This window comes from Mesocricetus auratus, unplaced genomic scaffold (genome assembly GCF_017639785.1).
Source record: "Mesocricetus auratus isolate SY011 unplaced genomic scaffold, BCM_Maur_2.0 Super-Scaffold_4256, whole genome shotgun sequence".
In the NCBI taxonomy this organism is placed as follows: domain Eukaryota; kingdom Metazoa; phylum Chordata; class Mammalia; order Rodentia; family Cricetidae; genus Mesocricetus; species Mesocricetus auratus.
Genome location: NW_024429182.1, coordinates 15,285,171 through 15,304,297, shown reverse-complemented (window position 1 = coordinate 15,304,297; position 19,127 = coordinate 15,285,171). Strand labels below are relative to the sequence as shown.

General features: G+C 43.3%; 1 protein-coding gene across 9 annotated transcripts in view; it reads left to right on the top strand.

The window, feature by feature from the left end:
• Gbf1 (golgi brefeldin A resistant guanine nucleotide exchange factor 1) overlaps nt 1-19,127 on the top strand; it is a 125,858-nt gene that overhangs the window by 76,585 nt on the left and 30,146 nt on the right. For 4 of the 9 annotated variants that reach the window (XM_040743533.1, XM_040743538.1, XM_040743523.1 and 1 more), the window contains exons 4-9: nt 8,905-9,036; nt 14,395-14,513; nt 15,616-15,724; nt 16,208-16,268; nt 17,299-17,353; nt 18,034-18,132. In XM_040743533.1, coding sequence (XP_040599467.1) covers nt 8,905-9,036; nt 14,395-14,513; nt 15,616-15,724; nt 16,208-16,268; nt 17,299-17,353; nt 18,034-18,132 — 575 coding nt within the window. The remainder of the gene's footprint in view (nt 1-8,904; nt 9,037-14,394; nt 14,514-15,615; nt 15,725-16,207; nt 16,269-17,298; nt 17,354-18,033; nt 18,133-19,127) is intronic. The other 5 variants (XM_040743587.1, XM_040743567.1, XM_040743576.1 and 2 more) reach the window with 2 other exon arrangements.

Genomic DNA, 19,127 nt, shown 5'->3' with positions numbered 1-19,127 from the left:
CTGTTTTCCCATGTCAGAGCTGCTCCTCTCCTCAGCAGTCTGTGTCAGAGCCTCCATGTGGCCTCAAGCACTGTCCTTAGACAAAAGAGGACTCTCCCAGCCTACACTCCTAGTGGTGACTGTCCTCCCAGGGAGGGGGGTGCCCTCAGCTGTAGTAGCCTTTTCTCATTTGGCCAGCATTGGGCTGACACATTCCTGAGCCAAAATGCACACATAAGCTGCTTTCCCTGGTAGTGAAGCTCTTCACTCCTGAGTGACTCTTATCAGGGGCAGTTGGGCATTCTCAATTGGATTATGCTGACAAGGAAAAAGGCCTGGGGTATATTATTTCAACACCATTTAGCTTCCGAAATGCCTGTCTCTACCCATTTGCCCTCAGAGTCTACTTCTCTCTTCTTTCTGTGGGGCCATGAGCTTCCCCCCCCCCATCATAGCTCTTCATCCTGCAAATATTGACCTAGGTTTCTAGACGCAGAATCATTCACAAGATAGATCCCATCCAACAAAACTGTAAATTACCCCATGATCAAAACAGAAGTCATTCATCTTACCCTCTTGACATTTATAGATCCAAAGGCACAGGACAAAAATATTTGAGCACAACTGCTTTTTAGTTTCTGTCTGTGCTGTTACGTTCTATCTTAGGAGCTGATAGGTTGCCATATTCTACTTTTCTGACTGTGGCGTGTCTACTCAATATCCCATTTCTTACAAAAGTCTGAGCTTGAGAACAGTCTACTAGTGGAATTTCTGAGGTGCTGCAAGCTTAGTAGGTGCTCTGAGGGTTTTTTTGCTCACCAAGGAACATAAAGAGTCCAAACCTGGCTGGGCGGTGGTGATGTACGCCTTTAATCCCACCACTCGGGAGGCAGAGGCAGGTGGATCTCTGTGAGTTCGAGGCCAGGCTGGACCGACAGCCTCCAAAACAATACAGAGAAATCCTGTCTCGTAAAACCAAAAAAAGAGTCCAAACCTGGTGTGGTGGCTCACGTCTTTAAACTCAGTGATTGGGAAGCAGAAGCAGGAGGATCTCTGTGAGTCCCAGGCTACCCAGGACTACATAGTAAAACCCTATTTTTGGGGGAGTGGGGGTGGGGAGGGAGGAAAGAGGAGAGAAAGTGTGCTTCAAAGCTGGGCATGATGACACATTCCTGTAGTCCCAGGAGGTTAAAACAGTGGATTGCCATGAGATTAAACCAGCAAGTACACCAAACAGGATGACATGTAACAGGAGTCTATCTTTAAAAAAGAAAAGGCAGTGATGGTGCACATCTTTAATCCCAGCATTTGGCAGTGGGAAGCATTTCTTTCAGAACAGCCAGGGCTACATAGAGAAACCCTCCCTCAAAAAACACATATAATGATTAAATTTTTTAAAATTAAAACTTTTTTTAAAGGAATGATTTCTGGGCTGGAGAGATGGCCCAGCAGTTGAGAGCACTGGCTGCTTTTGCAGAGGACTCGGTCGGATTGACAGAATCACATGGCAACTCACAACTGTCTATAATTTCACTTCCAGGGGATCCAGTGCCCTCTTCTGGCCTCCATGGGTATCACATACACATATGGTGCACAGACATACATTCAAGCAATAACTCATGCATGTAAAATTAAAAAATCTATATTTTAACAAAAAAAAATTAAAAGGAAGGCAAGTAGGGGCTGGGTATGTAGCTTGGTGGGTAGAGTGCTTGTCTCAAATGCATGAGGCCCTGGGTTTACTACCCCACACCACATGAAAGTGGATGTGATAATGCATGCACTCTTAAAATCCCAACACCTGGAAGATAGAGACAGGAGAATCAAGTTCAAGGCCATAGCAATTTCAAGGCCAGCCTGGGATATACAAGACCCTGTCTTTAAAAATAAATGAAAATTATTTATACTGGATTCATTAGAAACCTTTTGGAGGACCAGTGAGATAGTTCAGAGGGTAAAGGTGCTTACCACTAAGCCTGAGACCTGAGTTCGATCCCTGGAACCTATATGGTAGGAAAAAAGTGACTCCTACGAGTTGCCCTCAGAACTGCACACACTCAAGCACAAAATAAACAAATTAATTTTTCAAATCAAAAGTCTAAATATTTCTGTGTCTGTGTCTGTGTGTAAATGGCATGTGTGTGCAGGTGTCATCCTCCCACCCCACCCTGCCCCGCCCTGCCCTGCCCCGAGGATAGAAGAAGATCCCCTGGAACAGGAGGGGCTTGTTTGTTTGTTTGGTTGGTTGGTTGGTTGGGTTTTTGTTTGGTTTGGTTTGGGTTTTTGTTTGTTTGTTTTTCGAGGCAGGGTTTCTCTGTATTGTTTTGGAGGCTGTTCTGGAACTCGCTCTGTAGACCAGGCTGGCCTCAAATTCACAGAGATCCACCTACCTCTGCCTCCCGAGTGTTGGGATTAGAGGCGTGCTCTACCAACGCCCGGCCAAGCTGGAGTTTTATAAAGTAAAAATAAACCAAGGGCTTTACCACTGAGTTGCATCACCAGCATTTACTTACTCTTTATTGAGACAGGGTCTTGCTAAACTCCCCTGCCTGATCTTCAACTCCATATGTAGCTCAAGTAGGCTTTGAACTGGTAACTCTGTTGCCTCAGCCTTTTAAGTAACTAAGATTACAGACCTGAGCCACCACACCCACTTCCAACTTGGTGCATATGAATGAAGAAAAAAATTTTAACATACTCTGATTAAACACGAGTGACTCCTCAACTTACACACTTTGGGGTTAACATCCAAAATTCTGAGAATTAGAAGTCATAAATTTATATGTCTTTCCTATTCGTATCCTATCATTGGTAGTTTACAAACTGTAAACTACCTAATTCAGAAACGACAAAAACGCCTCCTCCCTAGAGATGTGCTACAAAAAGTTTCAAGATAACCAGTAAAAAAGGGGGCTCTTGTATGTGCTGTCAGGTGAGGACCGCCTTGTCCTCACCGCAGCACAGCTTTCCCTGGGGAGATACTAGAGGGTGTGCTATCCAGAACAGCCTCTGACAGCACTAGAAGCAGGAACTCTTTGTAAGTCTCTGCACCAAGTGCTTACTTGTACTGTCTCTTGCAGTTGAACAGGGCTACCCTGTACTGCTTAATCACATTTAGCCTCTACTTTACAAAGATGAAACAAGGGGCTGAGGAGTACTTGTTTCTCTTTCAGAAGACCCAGGGTCAATTTCTAGAACCCACATAGTGGCTCACAGCCATCTGAAACTCCAGTAATGGAATCTGATACCTTCTTCGGACCTCACAGGGCACCAGGCTCACACAGACATACATGTAGGCAAAACACAAAATGAAAAAAAAAAAAACTAAAAAAAATTAAAAAGGTAAGACAAGTATTTAAAGGTAGGGCACACAGGGGAAATATTATACTGACAATACAATGCATGAGTCCTGGCTGGGACATCAGTGAAAGGCTGACCCACTGTGGGTGTCTCTACTAAATGACAAGGCTAACTGGCTGCTAGAGCTGCTATCACTTTATGCAAGTCCTGTCCCATTGTCTGGGCAAACAACTTAACTTTGCCTCTGACATCAGCAATAACTACATAGGTTAGTAAACAATTTTCAAGATAGTTGCTGTGCTGTCTGTCTGTGATCCCAGCTTCAGCAGACTGAACAGTAGGATCCATTGAGCCCAGGAGTTTGAGACCAGCATGAGTAATATAGTGAGATTATTTTGTTCTCTCAATAGCTCTAAGAAACAGTACCACCATCTCCATTTTTACTACTAAGGAAATGCGAGCTCTCAGAGGTTGTAATACCCAAGGTCATACAATAAGTGGAAAACATTGAATTTGAACCCAGGTCTTGTTAACTCCAAAGCATTAAATTCTTAAAAAGTGTACCAAGCTGGACTGGAACGATGGTCAGAGGTTAAACTCACTGGCTACTCCTCCAGAGGACCTGGGTTCAATTCCCAGCACCCACATGGCTGCTCACAACTTTCTGAAACTCCAGTTCCAGGGGATCTGACATCCTCACACAGACATAAGTGCAGGAGGTTGTGAGCTGTCATATGGATGCTGGGAATTGAACCCTGATCCTCTGCAAGAGCAGCCAGTACATCTCTCCAGCCCCAATATCAATGTATTTCTATAGGTTTATTTTCCATTGGATAAAATGGAAAATAAAGTTTTGTGACTTGACTGTTCTAGGATTTCAGTTTCCTCTGTTCCTCTCCTACCCAGTAGCTATACACTGTTAGTTATTGATTGGAGTACTGCCCTATGAATTAAGCCTTAGGTTTGTCCAGGTTCACTCCTAATCCAAGAGGGAGAACAAGGCCCCTTTAACAAGGCCAGCAGGCTAAATGAGGCCCATAGGGACAGTCCTCACACATTGACTCGAGGACAGTCTGAGCCATCTGCCTCCCTGGAGCACAAGTTTGCTGAGTGAGCTTTAAACACTCGTTCTTTTCCTTCTAGAGGAACGTGGAAGGCAAGCCAACGCTGCTGCAGCCCTCCCTCTGCATGCACTATTACCACCAAGCCCAGAATCAAGCAAGCAGTTTCAAAGCCCAGGAGAAATTAAAAACGTGTGTTGCTGTACTTTACAGCATGCTGTGTACCCCAGCTTATGCAGCCATTGTACTTGGAGCCGCTTTTTCAATCATTCCCTCTTATCTAGTAAAAAGTTTCATTTTTCTATAGTAGCAAGAAGACACTTTATAAGTTATTATGAGTTACTACCTGTCAGGTATCTATAGAGGACTTAAAGGAAAAGGAGGAAATAAAACAAAATTCCAAATTGACATTAGCAAAATCAGTAGTCAGTGAGCATGAAAGGTAAATAGCCAAAGTGGAGGAGGAAGAAAATAATAATAATAATTAATAATGAAAATAATAGAGTATCAGGGCTGCTGACAACCTCTCCACATCCCTAAGCAATGTAAAATCCCACTACTCCCTTTTCTTCAACAGCCAAAAATGGTTACTACAGCAGCATGTCATGAGGTCTTAGTTATACTGAGGCGTCTTGACTGCTTCTGCTGTCCTCATGCTAATGGGCTCAGGAACTTTAATATAAGGGGCATGTCCCATTTTACATATGGGGAAAACAAAGGCATCAAAGCTAACACATGAGCTTCCATGTCTGTTGAGGAAATAGGAAACATGATTATGGGAACAGTCGTCTCTTGAATAGTCACAGCTTACTTTGAAAAGTACCCAGAGAAGCTTCCAAGACAGCTGAACCTGAATATACAATCCTGAAAGATTTGGGGAACAATGCCACAAAACAAGGAGCAGAAGCTAAACCTGGACAGCACGTGTCCCATCAACAGTGTCCATTGTCTATGTGTAACACAAAAGCTGTGTCTTTCTGGTCATGTTGCATTCTAGCCCAAAGTGCACTGTTAATATTTTTGATGGCTTCATGGGATGGATAATGACTTTTAAAGAAAATTCTTTATGTTTGGGAATAGAGAGGTGGCTCAGAGGAAAGAAGACTTGTCTCTCTTGAAGAGGACCCAGTTCATTGTCCAGCACCCACATGGTGGCTCACAACCATCCCTGACTCCTAAGAGACCTCATACCCACTGCTCACCTCTACAAGGCACAAACATCGTGCACATATGTATACAGGCAAAACACTCATTCAATAAACCCAAAAAACATTTAAAAGTATTTCTAGTTCCAGGTCAGTCAAGACTTCTTAGTGAGACCTTTCGCAAATAAATAGGATGAACAGACAAGAGAGAGCCAGATGTGGTTTCATGTGCCTGTCATTCCAGCACTTGGGAGTTGGAAACAAGAAGATAAGGAGTTCAAGGCTAATCTTGGCTATATAAGATCTTGTTTCAAGGTGGGGGAAAAGCTCTAAAAGGGCCTAAGATTTGATAAAGTGACTTTAAGTATCACACTAAAACACAATCCATAAAATAGATTGATAAATTAAATTTCATTGGTTGGTGCACACCTTTAGTCCCAGCACTTGGGAAGCAGAGGCAAATGAATGTCTGAGTCCAAGGTCAGCTAAATGAGGCCCATAGGGACAGTCCTCACACATTGACTCGAGGACACATAGTCTACACACATAGTTCCAGGACAGCCAGGGCTATGTAAAGAGACTTTGTCTCAAAAAAAAATGAGAGAAGCATAATAAAAATTATGTCTGCTGTATAGATATGTAAAAGACTGGAAAGGACCAACCCTTAGATTGGAAGGACAATTGCAAATAATTGTATTGTCACTAAAGGACTTGAATGCGGGATAAGAAGTCTCTACATCAGTGAGTCTTCACCTTCCTAATGCTGTGGTGACCCCAACCATAAAATTATTTTTGTTTGTGACTTCACAACTATAATTTTGCTACTGTTATGGATCATAATGTAAATATCTGTGTTTTCAGATGGTCTTAGACCTGTGAAAGGGCTGTTGGATCCAAGAGGTTGTGACCCATGGGTTGAGAACCACTGCTCTAACTAGGCAGGTGGTAGTAAACTGGAGAACCTGATGTCCTTCAGCCAGTGAATGAATAAAGAAACTATGAGCTGGTACCTTTAATCCCAGCACTTGGGAGGCAGAGGCAGGCAGATCTCTGTGAGTTCGAGGCCAGCCTGGTCTACAGAGCGAGTTCCAGAACAGCCTCCAAAACAATACAGAGAAACCCTGTCTTGAAAAACAAATAAACAAAAAGCAACTATGATACATACTTGAGAATAGAATATTATTCAACAATAAATAGGGACAAAGCACTCCATGCAAACAGCTTGTATAAATGTCTCATGCATTTTTTTTTTAGATGACAGACCAAGGTAAACATAAAGCATTTGTGTTCCTGAAGTAGTAAGAGAAGACAATTTTAAGTTTGGTTTTTTTGTGTGTGTGTGTGTGGAGGCCAGACCTCAGCTGTTTTCCTCTGTTGCTGTCTGTCTACCTTAGTTTTTGAGACAGAGTGTCATTAAATCTTTTCAGCTCAACTGGCTGGCAGCAAGGCCACAGGATCCTCCTGTCTCTGCCCCTAGCACTGAAGTTAGAGACTTACACAGATGCTGGAGGCCTGAACGCAGGTCCTCATCCTTATGCAGTGAGCACTTTATATTCACTTAGCCATTTCCCTAGCCTAACTCTCCATCCTTTAACATGCTCTTTTTTTTTAAAGATTTATTTATTTATTACATATTCACCAGATTGAATTGTAGATGGTTGTCAGCCACCATGTGGTTGCTGGGAATTGAACTCAGGACCTCTGGAAGAGCAGTCAGTGCTCTTAACCTCTGAGCCATCTCTCCAGCCCCCTAACATGCTCTTAAAAAGTGTTATATATTCCACTTTGCCTGGATATAGTCTATCTACTGTAATGCTTACTATTGCACACATGTATTCGTGCACACACATTTCTCTTTAGGTTTTTATGTAAGTTGTCATCTCTAGGTGGACCCAGTGGGAATGAAAAGCAGGTTTTGTACAGCTGATGTGATCACTGTACAGACAAGCTTGGAAAATGTTACCCAATCTGCCAATTAATTAAAACATTAATCTGGGAAGCAACCGGCCCAGAAAATGTTTGCTCAGAGAGACAAAAGGTAGGAACTGAGTAGGGAGTGACCTGTATTTGCATGAAAATAAAGGTTCATAAGAATGAACACACACACACACATACACACACACACACACACACACACACACACACACACACCTTCCCTTTGTCTCTAAAAATGGGATAGCCTTGAACATATCCTGTTTAGGAAAACTAAAAGGGAACCAACTCTGAAAGCTGAAACCACAGTAGAATATAAAAAAGCAAATTCAATCCTCAGTACTAAGTCAGGTAGGCAGGAAGTCCAGGGCAGTGCGTTCTCTTGACCTGGAATGAAATCTGCTACAGTAGAAGTATGTGCTGGCAGTTAGGTAGGATAGTCATGTGGCTTGGGGAGCTTTAGAATCCTGTAGATCCCAACTCTGCTTATTTTGATTTGAGGCCAGTCATTAACAACCTTATTTTTCTCAAAGACTGTGCTGCTTCTTCATCTCAGGGCAGCTAGAGGAATGTGTTCTTTGGGAAGAGAGCGGGCAGGCAAGCAAGCAAGGGACTATGAGCCAGGTTTTCTCTCACCCAGAATTTCTCTAGTCATCGTCTCTGTACCCAAGGTCACCCTTACCAGTGTATCACTAAAGAAGATGATTAAATGAAATAAGCAAGGAAAATTGTATCACTGGTTTCTGTTTTCTTTTTGTTTGTGTTGTAAAACCTGCTACTCTGGCTGTCCTTTACTTGCTGTGTAGACCAGACTTGCTTCGAATGTGTAGTGATTTTCCTACTTTTGCCTCCTGAAAACTGGTATTATAGGTATGAACTGTCATGCCTCATGCCCAGCTATTAATTTCTTGATTGTGATCAATGCCTGGGAATGTAGTTCAGTGGAAGAGCAGTTGCGTAGCATATGCAGTGTCCTGGGCTTGATCTCCAGCATAACAGCACAACAGTAATGAAATGGAGAGATGGCTCAGCAGCTATGAGCACTGGCTGCTCTTTCAGCAGTCCTGAGTTTGAGTCCCAGCAATCACATGGTAGCTTACAGCCATCTCTATTGGGATCTGATGTCCTCTTCTGGCATAAAGTTTCACATTCAGATAAGGCACTCATATACATAAAATAAGTATTGTAACTCTTTAAAAAAAAACCCTCTGATAGTCTATATGTGACAAAAACTACCCTTTTTAAGAATTTTACTGTTAATTTTTAAAATATGCTTTAAAAATTATTAATCTTGTAGAGCCACATACTAAAACTTTTACAGATAAAATGGTAGTGTTAGGAACTTAATTCAAAGTATTGGGGGGCAGGGGTTGACCCAGCCATGAAGACCTCTAGCTTCATCCAACAGACAAAAGTGACCTTTGCCAGCGTTAACTTTTGTTAGTATCTTTTCATTTTTGATTTGTGTTTGTTTGCTTTACTTGCAGAACTCTCAGAGATTGAGCCAAATGTATTCCTTCGTCCATTTCTGGAAGTTATTCGCTCTGAAGATACCACTGGTCCTATCACCGGCCTGGCGCTCACCTCTGTCAACAAGTTCCTGTCCTACGCACTCATAGGTAAGCCTTAGGCTCTGTCCGACATCTCCGACAGTGTTTCCTGCTTCTCTTCAGTTACTCAGGCCTTTGACCAGCTAGCCATACCAGCTGTCCCTTTCCTAGTAGAGAAATAGGCTTCATTATTATTCATCATGCTAACTGACTGAGTTGTACTTGGAGGGAGACATTTATGAGTAGTCAGGTCTAGATGCTGGAAACTGAACCTGAGCTTTCTGGAAGAGCACAGTATTCTTAACTGATGGGCCATCTCTCCAGCCTGTTATCCTTTTTTAAAAGGGGTGGGGAGAAAGGGAATTTGTGCTATGTATTTTCTGTGTGTCACTTAATAGTGTTAATTTTGATATATACAATATAATTACATAGCTGATTTATTATTTTCATTATAGTAAAACATATACATATAGTTTTCCCTTTTAACCCTTTTTTTTTTTTTGAAGACAGAGTCTCATGTAGCCCAAGCTGACCTTAGATTCACTATGTAGGAAGAATGAATATGAACTTCAGGACTTCATGGCTTCACTTTCCCATACTGGCATGATAATAAGCCTTATGCCACCACATCCTGCTATGAAGTATTAGGATTAAACCAGTGGCTTCATGCATGCTAGACATGTATCCCCAGCCCTCTTTAATCAGATTTAAATATACAATAGTTTTAGTTATATCCACAGCATTGTACAATTATTTCAACCATCTACTTCTCAAACTTTTTCATTGCCCAAACAGAAACTTTAACTATGAAATAATAACTCCCTATTTCTTCTTCCCATCCACCCCTTTTATGTAATATTAACATTATTCCCTGTTTGAAACCATTGTAAATAATGCTAGAATAAACATACTGGTTTCTATGGCCTTATTTACTAGTATTATTTCTGTGTGAAATATTTCTGAACTTGGAATTTTGATGTAAAGTTTGTGTATATCACCTTTTTGTAAGTGCTACATTTTACAGATTACTTCCCCAATAGGTTGCAGCATTTATATTCCCACCAGCAATGTTTGAGGGTTTCCATTGCTCTTTATCTTCAACTCTGAATATTACCAGTTTTCATTTTTATGTGTCAGTCACTTTGGTGGGCAAAAATATGTATGTTGCTTTTATTTGAGGTTGAACCTTTGAATTTCTTTTGTGTCTCTTTTGGATTTAAACAGTTGGTATAAGCTCTTTGTATAGTAGGAATAACAACCTATTATCTATCATTGTATTATAAAGTTTTGCTCTCGGTCTGGACCTATTATTTCATCCAATCTACAATGGATCTCTGATTTTTTTCAATAGTAGGACTTGAACCCAGGGCCGCATACTTGCTAGGCAAGCACCCCACTGCTGAGTTGTGTCCCCTTCAGTCAGTTTATGTAAGATGTGCATTTGCTTTTTTTTTTTTTCAGTTGGTCTTGTCACTTGGAATCTTAATTCTTTCCCCCCTATTAAAAACCATGTGAAAGAGTGAGAAGTGAAGCCTGTGGTGACGCAGCCTTTAATCCCAGCACTCGGGAGGCAGAGGCAGAGGTGGGCGGATGTCTGTGAGTTCGAGGCCAGTCTGGCCTGTAAATTGAGTTCCAGGACAGACAGGGCTTACACAGAGAAACCCTGTCTCGAAAAGAAAGAAAAGAGTGAGGAGCAAAGAAAACAGGTGGGCAGCTGTTTTGTTCCAAAGTGGAGAGATGAGGAAAGAGGAGGCCCGGGTTCTAGCTAGCCAGAAGCAAATGGATGACCTTTAAGTTCAAGGAGAGAAAACTCTTTTCTAGAAAATTTGATTTGCTTAGCTAAAGCATCCAGGATTCTGAGCATGAGTCTTTGGTGTCAGCCAGGTTCTGCGCTGGTAAGGTCTCCAGGCCCACTAGACTCAGCTTCATACTTTCCCTACAGGAAATGAGGCCCAGTTGCTGCCAGCCTTGACCTGAGCACCACCTGCAGGTCATGTCTCTTCACAGCCCGCAGCAGCTGCCCTTCTGAGTCTTTCCCTTTGATCTTTTCTCCTCCCTCTGTCCCCTTCCTGGACTTGGCAAACAGGCTGGTCATTGGAGACCTGGGGCCAGATGGTCAATGGAGCTTCCTGTGGTGGGAAAGGAAAATGCTGGGAGGTGGTGATTGCTGTAGGCATGAGGAAAGGAGCAGGAAGGAGTGTACTAAATCCAGAGAGCAAAAGCAACGCTGTCTCTGAAGCCGACTTCCAACTGACTAGAAAAGGAAGATGTTCTGGAGTCCAAAGAATACAAGGTCTACTAATTGAACTCTAGTTACCCTTTGTGTTGGTCACCTCCTAGCAGAAACCCACCCACTGCCCCTGAATCCTGCAGCCCAAGGCTTCTGAGATTATTTTCTGTCCTACTCCAAGGCCTGGCCCTTAATTTGATCCCTCACATCTGCTAAACTATGATTTGTACCACTGGTTGTCTAGCTTGCTGGCAGGCTCTACCTGTGATTCTAAGAACCTGTCACTGTTAACTCCCTTCTTGGAAAATAGATTTTGCTACTTTGTTCTAGCTGAAGGAGTGAGAATATAAAAAGATCAAAACAATTTAAATCACTTATCAAGAGATTACTAGAAGAGAGGAAGAAACAGACACCCAGGAAGGAGCCTTGAGATGTGAGCAAGACTGCTGTTCACTAACTCTGACGATTCATTCAAGAAACACCCGGCCGGGCAGCGGTGGCACACACCTTTAATTCCAGCACTCAGGAGTTCGAGGCCAGCCTGGTCTTTAAAGCAAGTTCCAGGACAGCCAGCACTGTAATGTAGAAACCCCTATTTGAAAAAACAAAATGGGATTTTCTGTGCTGATTGAGACACACAAGAGGAGAAGGTGGGCACTGCATGTGCTCTGAGTTCTGAACCTGGCTCCCTCTGCATGTCTCTAAAGAAGCCGCTCGCACTTAGAAGAGGAATGCTGTAAGCCGGACAGAGTCTTGAACATGTCAGAGACTACTCCAACAAAGATAGGAGAGAAAAGAAAACCAAAAGTACTCACTTAAAGAAAGATTTCTGGCTCATTGTTACAAGAGAAATGCTCAGGTTTCTTGGCACCCTCCACCCCCCACCCCAGGCTTTAGGCTCAGGAACTCCATTAATTTCAGGTATCAAAACAGGGAAAACTGCCATGTGTGGCACACATGGTTAAGCAGAGTACTTTGGAAGCAGAGTCAGAGAATCTGTGAGTTCAAGGCCAGCCTGGTCTACAAAGTGAGTTTCAGGCAAGCCAGGGCTACATAACGAGACCTTTTCTCAAAAAAATGGAGAAAAAGGAGAGAAGGAGTAGCAAGATTTGTCTCCTGACTCTTCCACTTCGGTCAGGAGGGGCTCTTACTCTCCATGCTGCCTCGGCTTCAACACCGCCTGAGCTTTACCTCGGCCTGCCTGCCTGCCTTCCCTGCTTATCTCTGTAAGCTCACTTTCCCGAACTAAACAGCAAAGTGGACTCTCCAGAAGCAGGCTAGCACTGTAGCTAGCAGTCCAGGCAGTTCTGCAGGACTCTGGAGGCATTGCTGGAGGCAGCTCTTAGCCTGTGCCCTGTGACTCTGACACAAGAGTAGAAGCAGAGTCTATCCCTTGACTGCCAGCCTTTCACCGCAGTCATAGCTGAAATCCCACCTGCCTCCAACTCCCCAACCTTAGGTCCTATTCAGTTTTTCTTTTTCTCAAAGAGCTGGGTGTGGTTGGTACATTTCAGCACCTGAGAGTTAGCAGAAGGAGAGTAAGGAACTCAAGGCCACACTTACCTCTGTTAGGCTAAACAATACCCTATCTCAAAAAACAAAACTAACTAAATAAATGAAAACAGGTTATTTGGAGTAGGTGGCAGGATCTCTATATAATTCTGGTTGGTTCCAAACTCATCACTCTACTGCCTCAGCCTGTCAAATGTGACACCATACCTGGCCTTGGTATCAAGATTCTTTTTTTTTTTTTTTTTTTTTTTTTTTTTTTGGTTTTTTCGAGACAGGGTTTCTCTGTGTAGTTTTGGAGGCTGTCCTGGCACTCGCTCTGTAGACCAGGCTGGCCTCGACCTCACAGAGATCGGCCTGCCTCTGCCTCCCGAGTGCTGGGATTAAAGGCGTGCGCCACCAACGCCCGGCGGTATCAAGATTCTTGCTCAATATAATTTTCAATAAGAATGAGGAGCTGGAGAGATGGTTCAGCAGTTAAGAGCATTGGCTGCTCTTTCAGAGGTCCTAAGTTCGATTCCCAACAACCACATGGTAGCTCACAACCATCTATAATAGAATCTGATGCCCTCTTCTGGCAAACAGAGCACTCGTACATAAAATATAAATAAATAAAAATTTAAAATAAAAATTAACTCAAAGGGTCTTTGATCTGGTGTAATATGGTGCCCAGATAGACGTGCTAGTGGCACTAACCATCTATTTTTCTGCCTCATTCCCTTAATCCCATTGTATCCGAACATACAACTCAAAAAACAACCAAAGAGAAGTTATGTTAAAAGATGAAAAGAGAACTGGGTGGTGATGGCACACATCTTTGTTCCCATAGATAGGGAGGCAGAGGCAAGTGGATCTCCGTGAGTTCGAGGCCAGCCTAGTCTACAAAGTGAGTTACAGGACAGACAGGGCTACACAGAGAAACCCTGCTCAGAAAACTGGAAGAGGGTAAAAAGACAAAAGAGAAAAACTACAACTTTGTCATTCAAAACTCTGACTCCACTTGCTTTTTCTTCCTATTTCTAGGTCCTTCCGCTATAAAATGAGTAGTTTACCACCAGTGATTAACTTTACTTGAGATCTTAGAAATTTAGGTTTCTTAGATCCCACTGTATATTTACAAAAATCAAAGCTTCCATGGGCTCACTTAGTAAAGTATTTGCCACACAAGCATGAGGATCTGATTTTGGAGCCCTAGCACCACTGTGATTCCAACTCTGGAGAGGTGGACACAGGAAGATCCCTGAGACATGCTCGATTGCCTCCGTCTAGCTGAACCGCTGAGCTCTAGGCACAGAGGAGACTGCCCCCAGAATTAAATAAAGTGGAGTGTAATTGAGGAAAACACCTGACATTGACCTCTGGCCTACACAGGTACATATACCTATTCACATATCACACACACACAAACCCTACAAAAAAAAGCTAGAAATGAGCTGGAGGCTGTGTGTATGTTTAACAAAGGCTACGGGTAATTTTGATACACAAGACATACTTTTTGACTCAGTAAAGGTGTGCAGAGGGGCTTGTTAAAGCCAGTTAGGGGTAAAATTCTTATGTAGCTCGAAAAGTCAGTATGTTAGGGAACTGGTGAGAAAGCCAGTCTGTCTCCAAACAACTTATAGATAGGTCATCTTCCTTTTCCCCTGTCTTCCTGACACGATTTAATCTGTTCCTTTTTGCTGGAACAGATCCAACTCATGAGGGCACAGCAGAGGGCATGGAGAACATGGCAGATGCTGTCACTCACGCCCGTTTTGTGGGTACAGATCCTGCCAGCGATGAAGTTGTCCTGATGAAAATCCTCCAGGTAGGTGGGAGGAAGAACAATTAGGCTAATGGCCAAAGGCTGGTGCTGCCAGCTCCCCTTACCCGGGGTTGCCAGCTCCCCTTACCCGGGGCTGCAGGCCGAATGGAGCTGTGTTTTGACTCTGCTGAGGCTTAGAGACTCACTGTTTCCAAACAAGGAGCTCAGGTACCCAAAGTAAAAGCTTTTCTAAGGAAAATAATTAAGAGCTTTAAATGAATTGGTATCAAATACCAGAAGCCCTTAATACATTTGTGCCTCTGTTAGACTGTATCTTTGTCATCCATCTGTTAGGTGTGTGGGCTAGAGCTAGCTAGAGTGAGTTATGAACTTGTGTTATGACCGTGCTGAATTAAGAAAGGACTCCCAAGTCAAACTCGTGGAAGTCTATCAGGTTGAATGAAATAAGGTCAGCACTTAATTTTTTTGTTTTTAGTTTAGTTTTGATTTTTAAGGCAGGGTTTCTCTGTGTAGCCCTGGCTGTCTTAGAACTTATTCTATAGACCTGGCTGACTTGGAACTCAGAGATCTATCTATTCTTCCCTTTTCCTGAGTGCTGGGATTATCGGTAGCTCAGTTAGTAAACAGTGTGCCTTGTAAACATGAAGACCTGTGTTAGATTCCCCAACACTCATGTAAAAAGCCAGGCATGGCAGTGAGTACACTTGTAATCCCAGAGAAGCAAAGACAGAAGGACCCTGGGTCCTTGCTGGTCAGCCAGTCTAGCCTAATGGGTGAGCTCCAGGTCGGTGAGAAGTTGGGGAGGCAGGCGTGGTGGCACACACCTTTAACCTCAGCACTCAGGAAACAGAGGTACACAGATCTCTGAGCTCCAAGTTAGCCTGATCTATAGAACAAGTTCCAGGACAGTCAGGGCTACACAGAGAACCCTGTCTCAAATACCAAAAAAAAAAAAGAAAAGAAAAGAAAAAAGTTGGACCACATTTTTAAGGTTGATACCCATGTTATGCCATGCCCATAAACAACACAAGCACTAATAAGAATATTAGTAAATTTACCCAATAGGTGACTTTTTGACCTTCAGGCAAGCTTTATTCAGCAGCCTACTTTGTTCATCACAATGTCTTCTCTTTCTTCTTTGTAGGTTCTTCGAACTCTGTTGCTAACCCCAGTGGGTACCCACTTAACAAATGAATCTGTATGTGAGATTATGCAGTCTTGCTTCCGGATTTGCTTTGAAATGAGGCTTAGTGGTAGGTGCCTGAATACTAGCTCTTTCACCCTCCTGGGGCTGGTTTCTGGTGTCTGAGAATGTATCCAGGATGCTATCTCTGAACCCCAAACAAACAGGATTTCTCTATTGTCTGCCTTGGGTAACCTTAGGGGTTTTGTTATGAAGCTAAAATAGAGATCTCAACCCATTGTTCCCAGGCAGAAGTAGGGATGAATCTTAGGCTGACTTGGTTCCAGAACCAAATCTTCTCCCGTAGGGTTTCTGGGATTGACACCATTTGATAACCCAAGAAAACCCATCTAGTTGTCTCCCTTTTCCTGACTCAGTAGTACCACCTAGTGGTCTGGCAAAGTTACAGCTACTGAGCTGAGCTGGAGCTGGTTTTAATAAGTTTGGCATAATCCTTGGTAAACACAGTTTGGAGGGGAGTCTGCGCTGAGAAGTCTCCTGATAATAGCACAGCAAGTAATGACACCTGTGTTATTTGTTTTTGCCTGTGCAGAGTTATTGAGAAAATCCGCAGAGCACACTCTCGTAGACATGGTGCAGCTGCTCTTCACAAGGTAAACCTGCTGCTGTTTGCTTCTGCCCGGCTGCCCAGGCCTCTTGAGTCTGCCTGCTTCCACACAGCCACTTTAGGGACCTGGCCAACCCCACAACCACATCAGAGGCCACTGGGATTATAGATAGCAGTAGTTCTCCAGGCCCAGGGTTACTGAGCAAGGGAGAAGGCTGTGGCCTCGGGGAGACAGAGGGTTATTTAATCTCTGCTTCCCAAACTTGTGTCTGTTTCTGTGCAGGTAACATCTGGGAAAGGGAGCCTAGAGAAGATGCCAAATTTAAGCAGCCTGGAACAGGTTGCTGAGCTTCCAGAGCTCAGCCTGATTTCTGCAAAAGAAGGCCAAGGCTAGGGCAACCAGCAGTTGTACAAGCTGATTTATTGGCCCTTATCTTGGCTTGCCTGGGACTTCCCGATTTCAGCACTTGAAGTTCTATATCCTGGCAGACACCTTAATCCCAGGGAAACCATGATCTTTGATTTCCCTAGGAAGGACTCCTTCATTCTAGAGCCCAAGAAGCCTTTTGTCCTAAATCTAATTGCCTATTCTATATCTCCTCTCCAAGACTCACTAGAGAAGAATTGAAGCAATGACTTTTAAACCTCCCAGTGGGGTTTCTTTTTGCTTTCAGGCTTAATCCCTACTATCTGCATGTTAGGTTGCCCTTGGACTCTGCTGCCAAGTGTCTTACCCCATGGATTTACTGCCTTTAAAACACCAGCCTGCTTTTACTACTTTCTTTGTTCCTAACTCCCTATCTTGGCTTTCAGCATCCTCTCCAAAGGATGCAAAGAACCCCTGAACTCCCGAGGGTGCTGAGTCAGCCACTCCCAGTCTACTTCAGCTTTGTCTTACATACCCCAATTTCTATGGCTCTGAACCTCTAAAAGGGATGAGATTAGCTTTAACTAGATTTTCATGAGACTAAACTAAGAGACAAGGATACTGTGGGCCAATGCACCTTTGCTATGACTGGTATACAGGAGGACATTGTCATTACCCTCAAAGACAGTCATGCCATTCTCTCTTATAGGTTACCTCAGTTTAAAGAAGAACCCAAGAGCTATGTGGGAACCAACATGAAGAAGGTGGGGTCTGATCTGAAAGTTCATCTGCTGTCTCCTGTCCAAACCTCCTTAACTTCCAGACTTCAGTGCTATGGAATACTATTGCTCAGTAGCAAAGACATGCTTTTGTCTAGATGCGCCTACTAGAAATCTGCAAATAGCTGTCACTCCTATAGTCAGAAACATACCCCCATGTACCTCTCCTTCCTCAGGCGTTCCTTTCTGACCTGTGTTTGTTGACCTATGTATGCTGATGAGCCAGTTCTTAAGGAAACTGGACGAGGCTTACCAAGCTGAGCTAAAGATGCGTGTTAACAAAGATGAAAGTCTGGTCATCCCCTTGTGTCTCATTCTTGTCAGCAAGTAAGAGTCCTGGAGAGACTGTGCCCCTGCTCCTTCCTAATGCTGAATAAGATGGGCCTTGCTTGCTCTAGTCTCTCAAATCAAACTGTACTCCAAATCAAGGGTTCTCAAACTGCTAGGAAAAAATGGTGATCAGGATGGCCTTTTTGTGTGTTGAACTGAAGCTCTGGGTTTCTCAGGCCTCAGATGAGTTTCTGCATATGGAAATGACCCTTGGCTACTTGGTGCATGCACCTGACCTGCCCCTGACCCCTCCCATTCATCCCCATTCCTGCCCTGTGCCCTGTCTGAATTTATTTCACTCTGTTTAAAATCGTGCGTTTGCCTGTCTTTCACAGATTTCTCCATGTCTCCTCAACAAACTGGAGCTAAGTAGTGGGGAGCAGACCAAAGCCCTGAACCAGTTAGAGAGGGTACTACTCTTTAAGAACCTCAAGGTCTCTCTCCCACTCCCTCTCCTCCCCCCCTTTATTTATTTGTTTGTTTATTTATTTGTTTGTTTTTTTTATATGTAACACTGGGTCCTGGGTCCCATTTCTGTTGTTCAGAGCACAACTTACCCACTGTAGTAACACAGCTTGGCTTTTGAAGAGTTGCATGTGTTTGTAGCTTTGCAGTACTGGGAATTATCCTGGTATTTCTAGTTGCCTGGAAGCACAATTAAGTCTTGAACATCACATAGTGAGCCTAGAGAGCCTGGTTCCTGCTTTCATCTTGTGGGGAAGCTTAAGGGACCAAGACCATCTAGGGAAACTACAGGGACCAAGATCCTTCCTTCTCCCCTCCTGTGTCTCAGAGCTGATGTAGAGAGTTTAAGCATAGTCCTTGAGTATATCTGGATACCTGGCTGTGTTGGAGGAGAAAGGTGGTACATCCTGTGAGGGTCTTTTATTTCTTGGTTACATAAAAGGAGGAATCATTGCAAGACTTAGGTCTCTAAGTTGATAGACAGGAACTAGGGACCATGGTACTGGGAATTTTCTAATATCTGCAAAGATACCCTCTGTCCTTTAAAATTCAGGATGTAGGTGAGTTTGGTAGGGAAGTGTAAGCTAAAGATTACCTGAGCCCTTGAAATATCCTTGCCTTTGAAAGAAGATGAGAAAAGGATAGGGACATCTAGGTTGTCCATCCAGGAGTGTACGTGCCAGAGGTGTGATTGTAAGCATTCCTGTCATTGAAGATAAAATAACAGTGTGTGTGAATGTTCTCGAGCTACGGGTGTGTCTCTATCCTATTTGGATGTGTTGTCTCATTTTGTGTTTGCATATTTAAAATTTTCAGCTCTCTTCAGTAGCTAGTCTGCATGTTGCCAAGATTATTTGCCTAGTGCCTGTACTATTTTTACAAAGCTACTGCTGACCTTTGGAATATAGAATTGTACAGATAAGGTGGCATAGGGTTCCTGCTGCCTGCCATGTGCCTTAGAGCC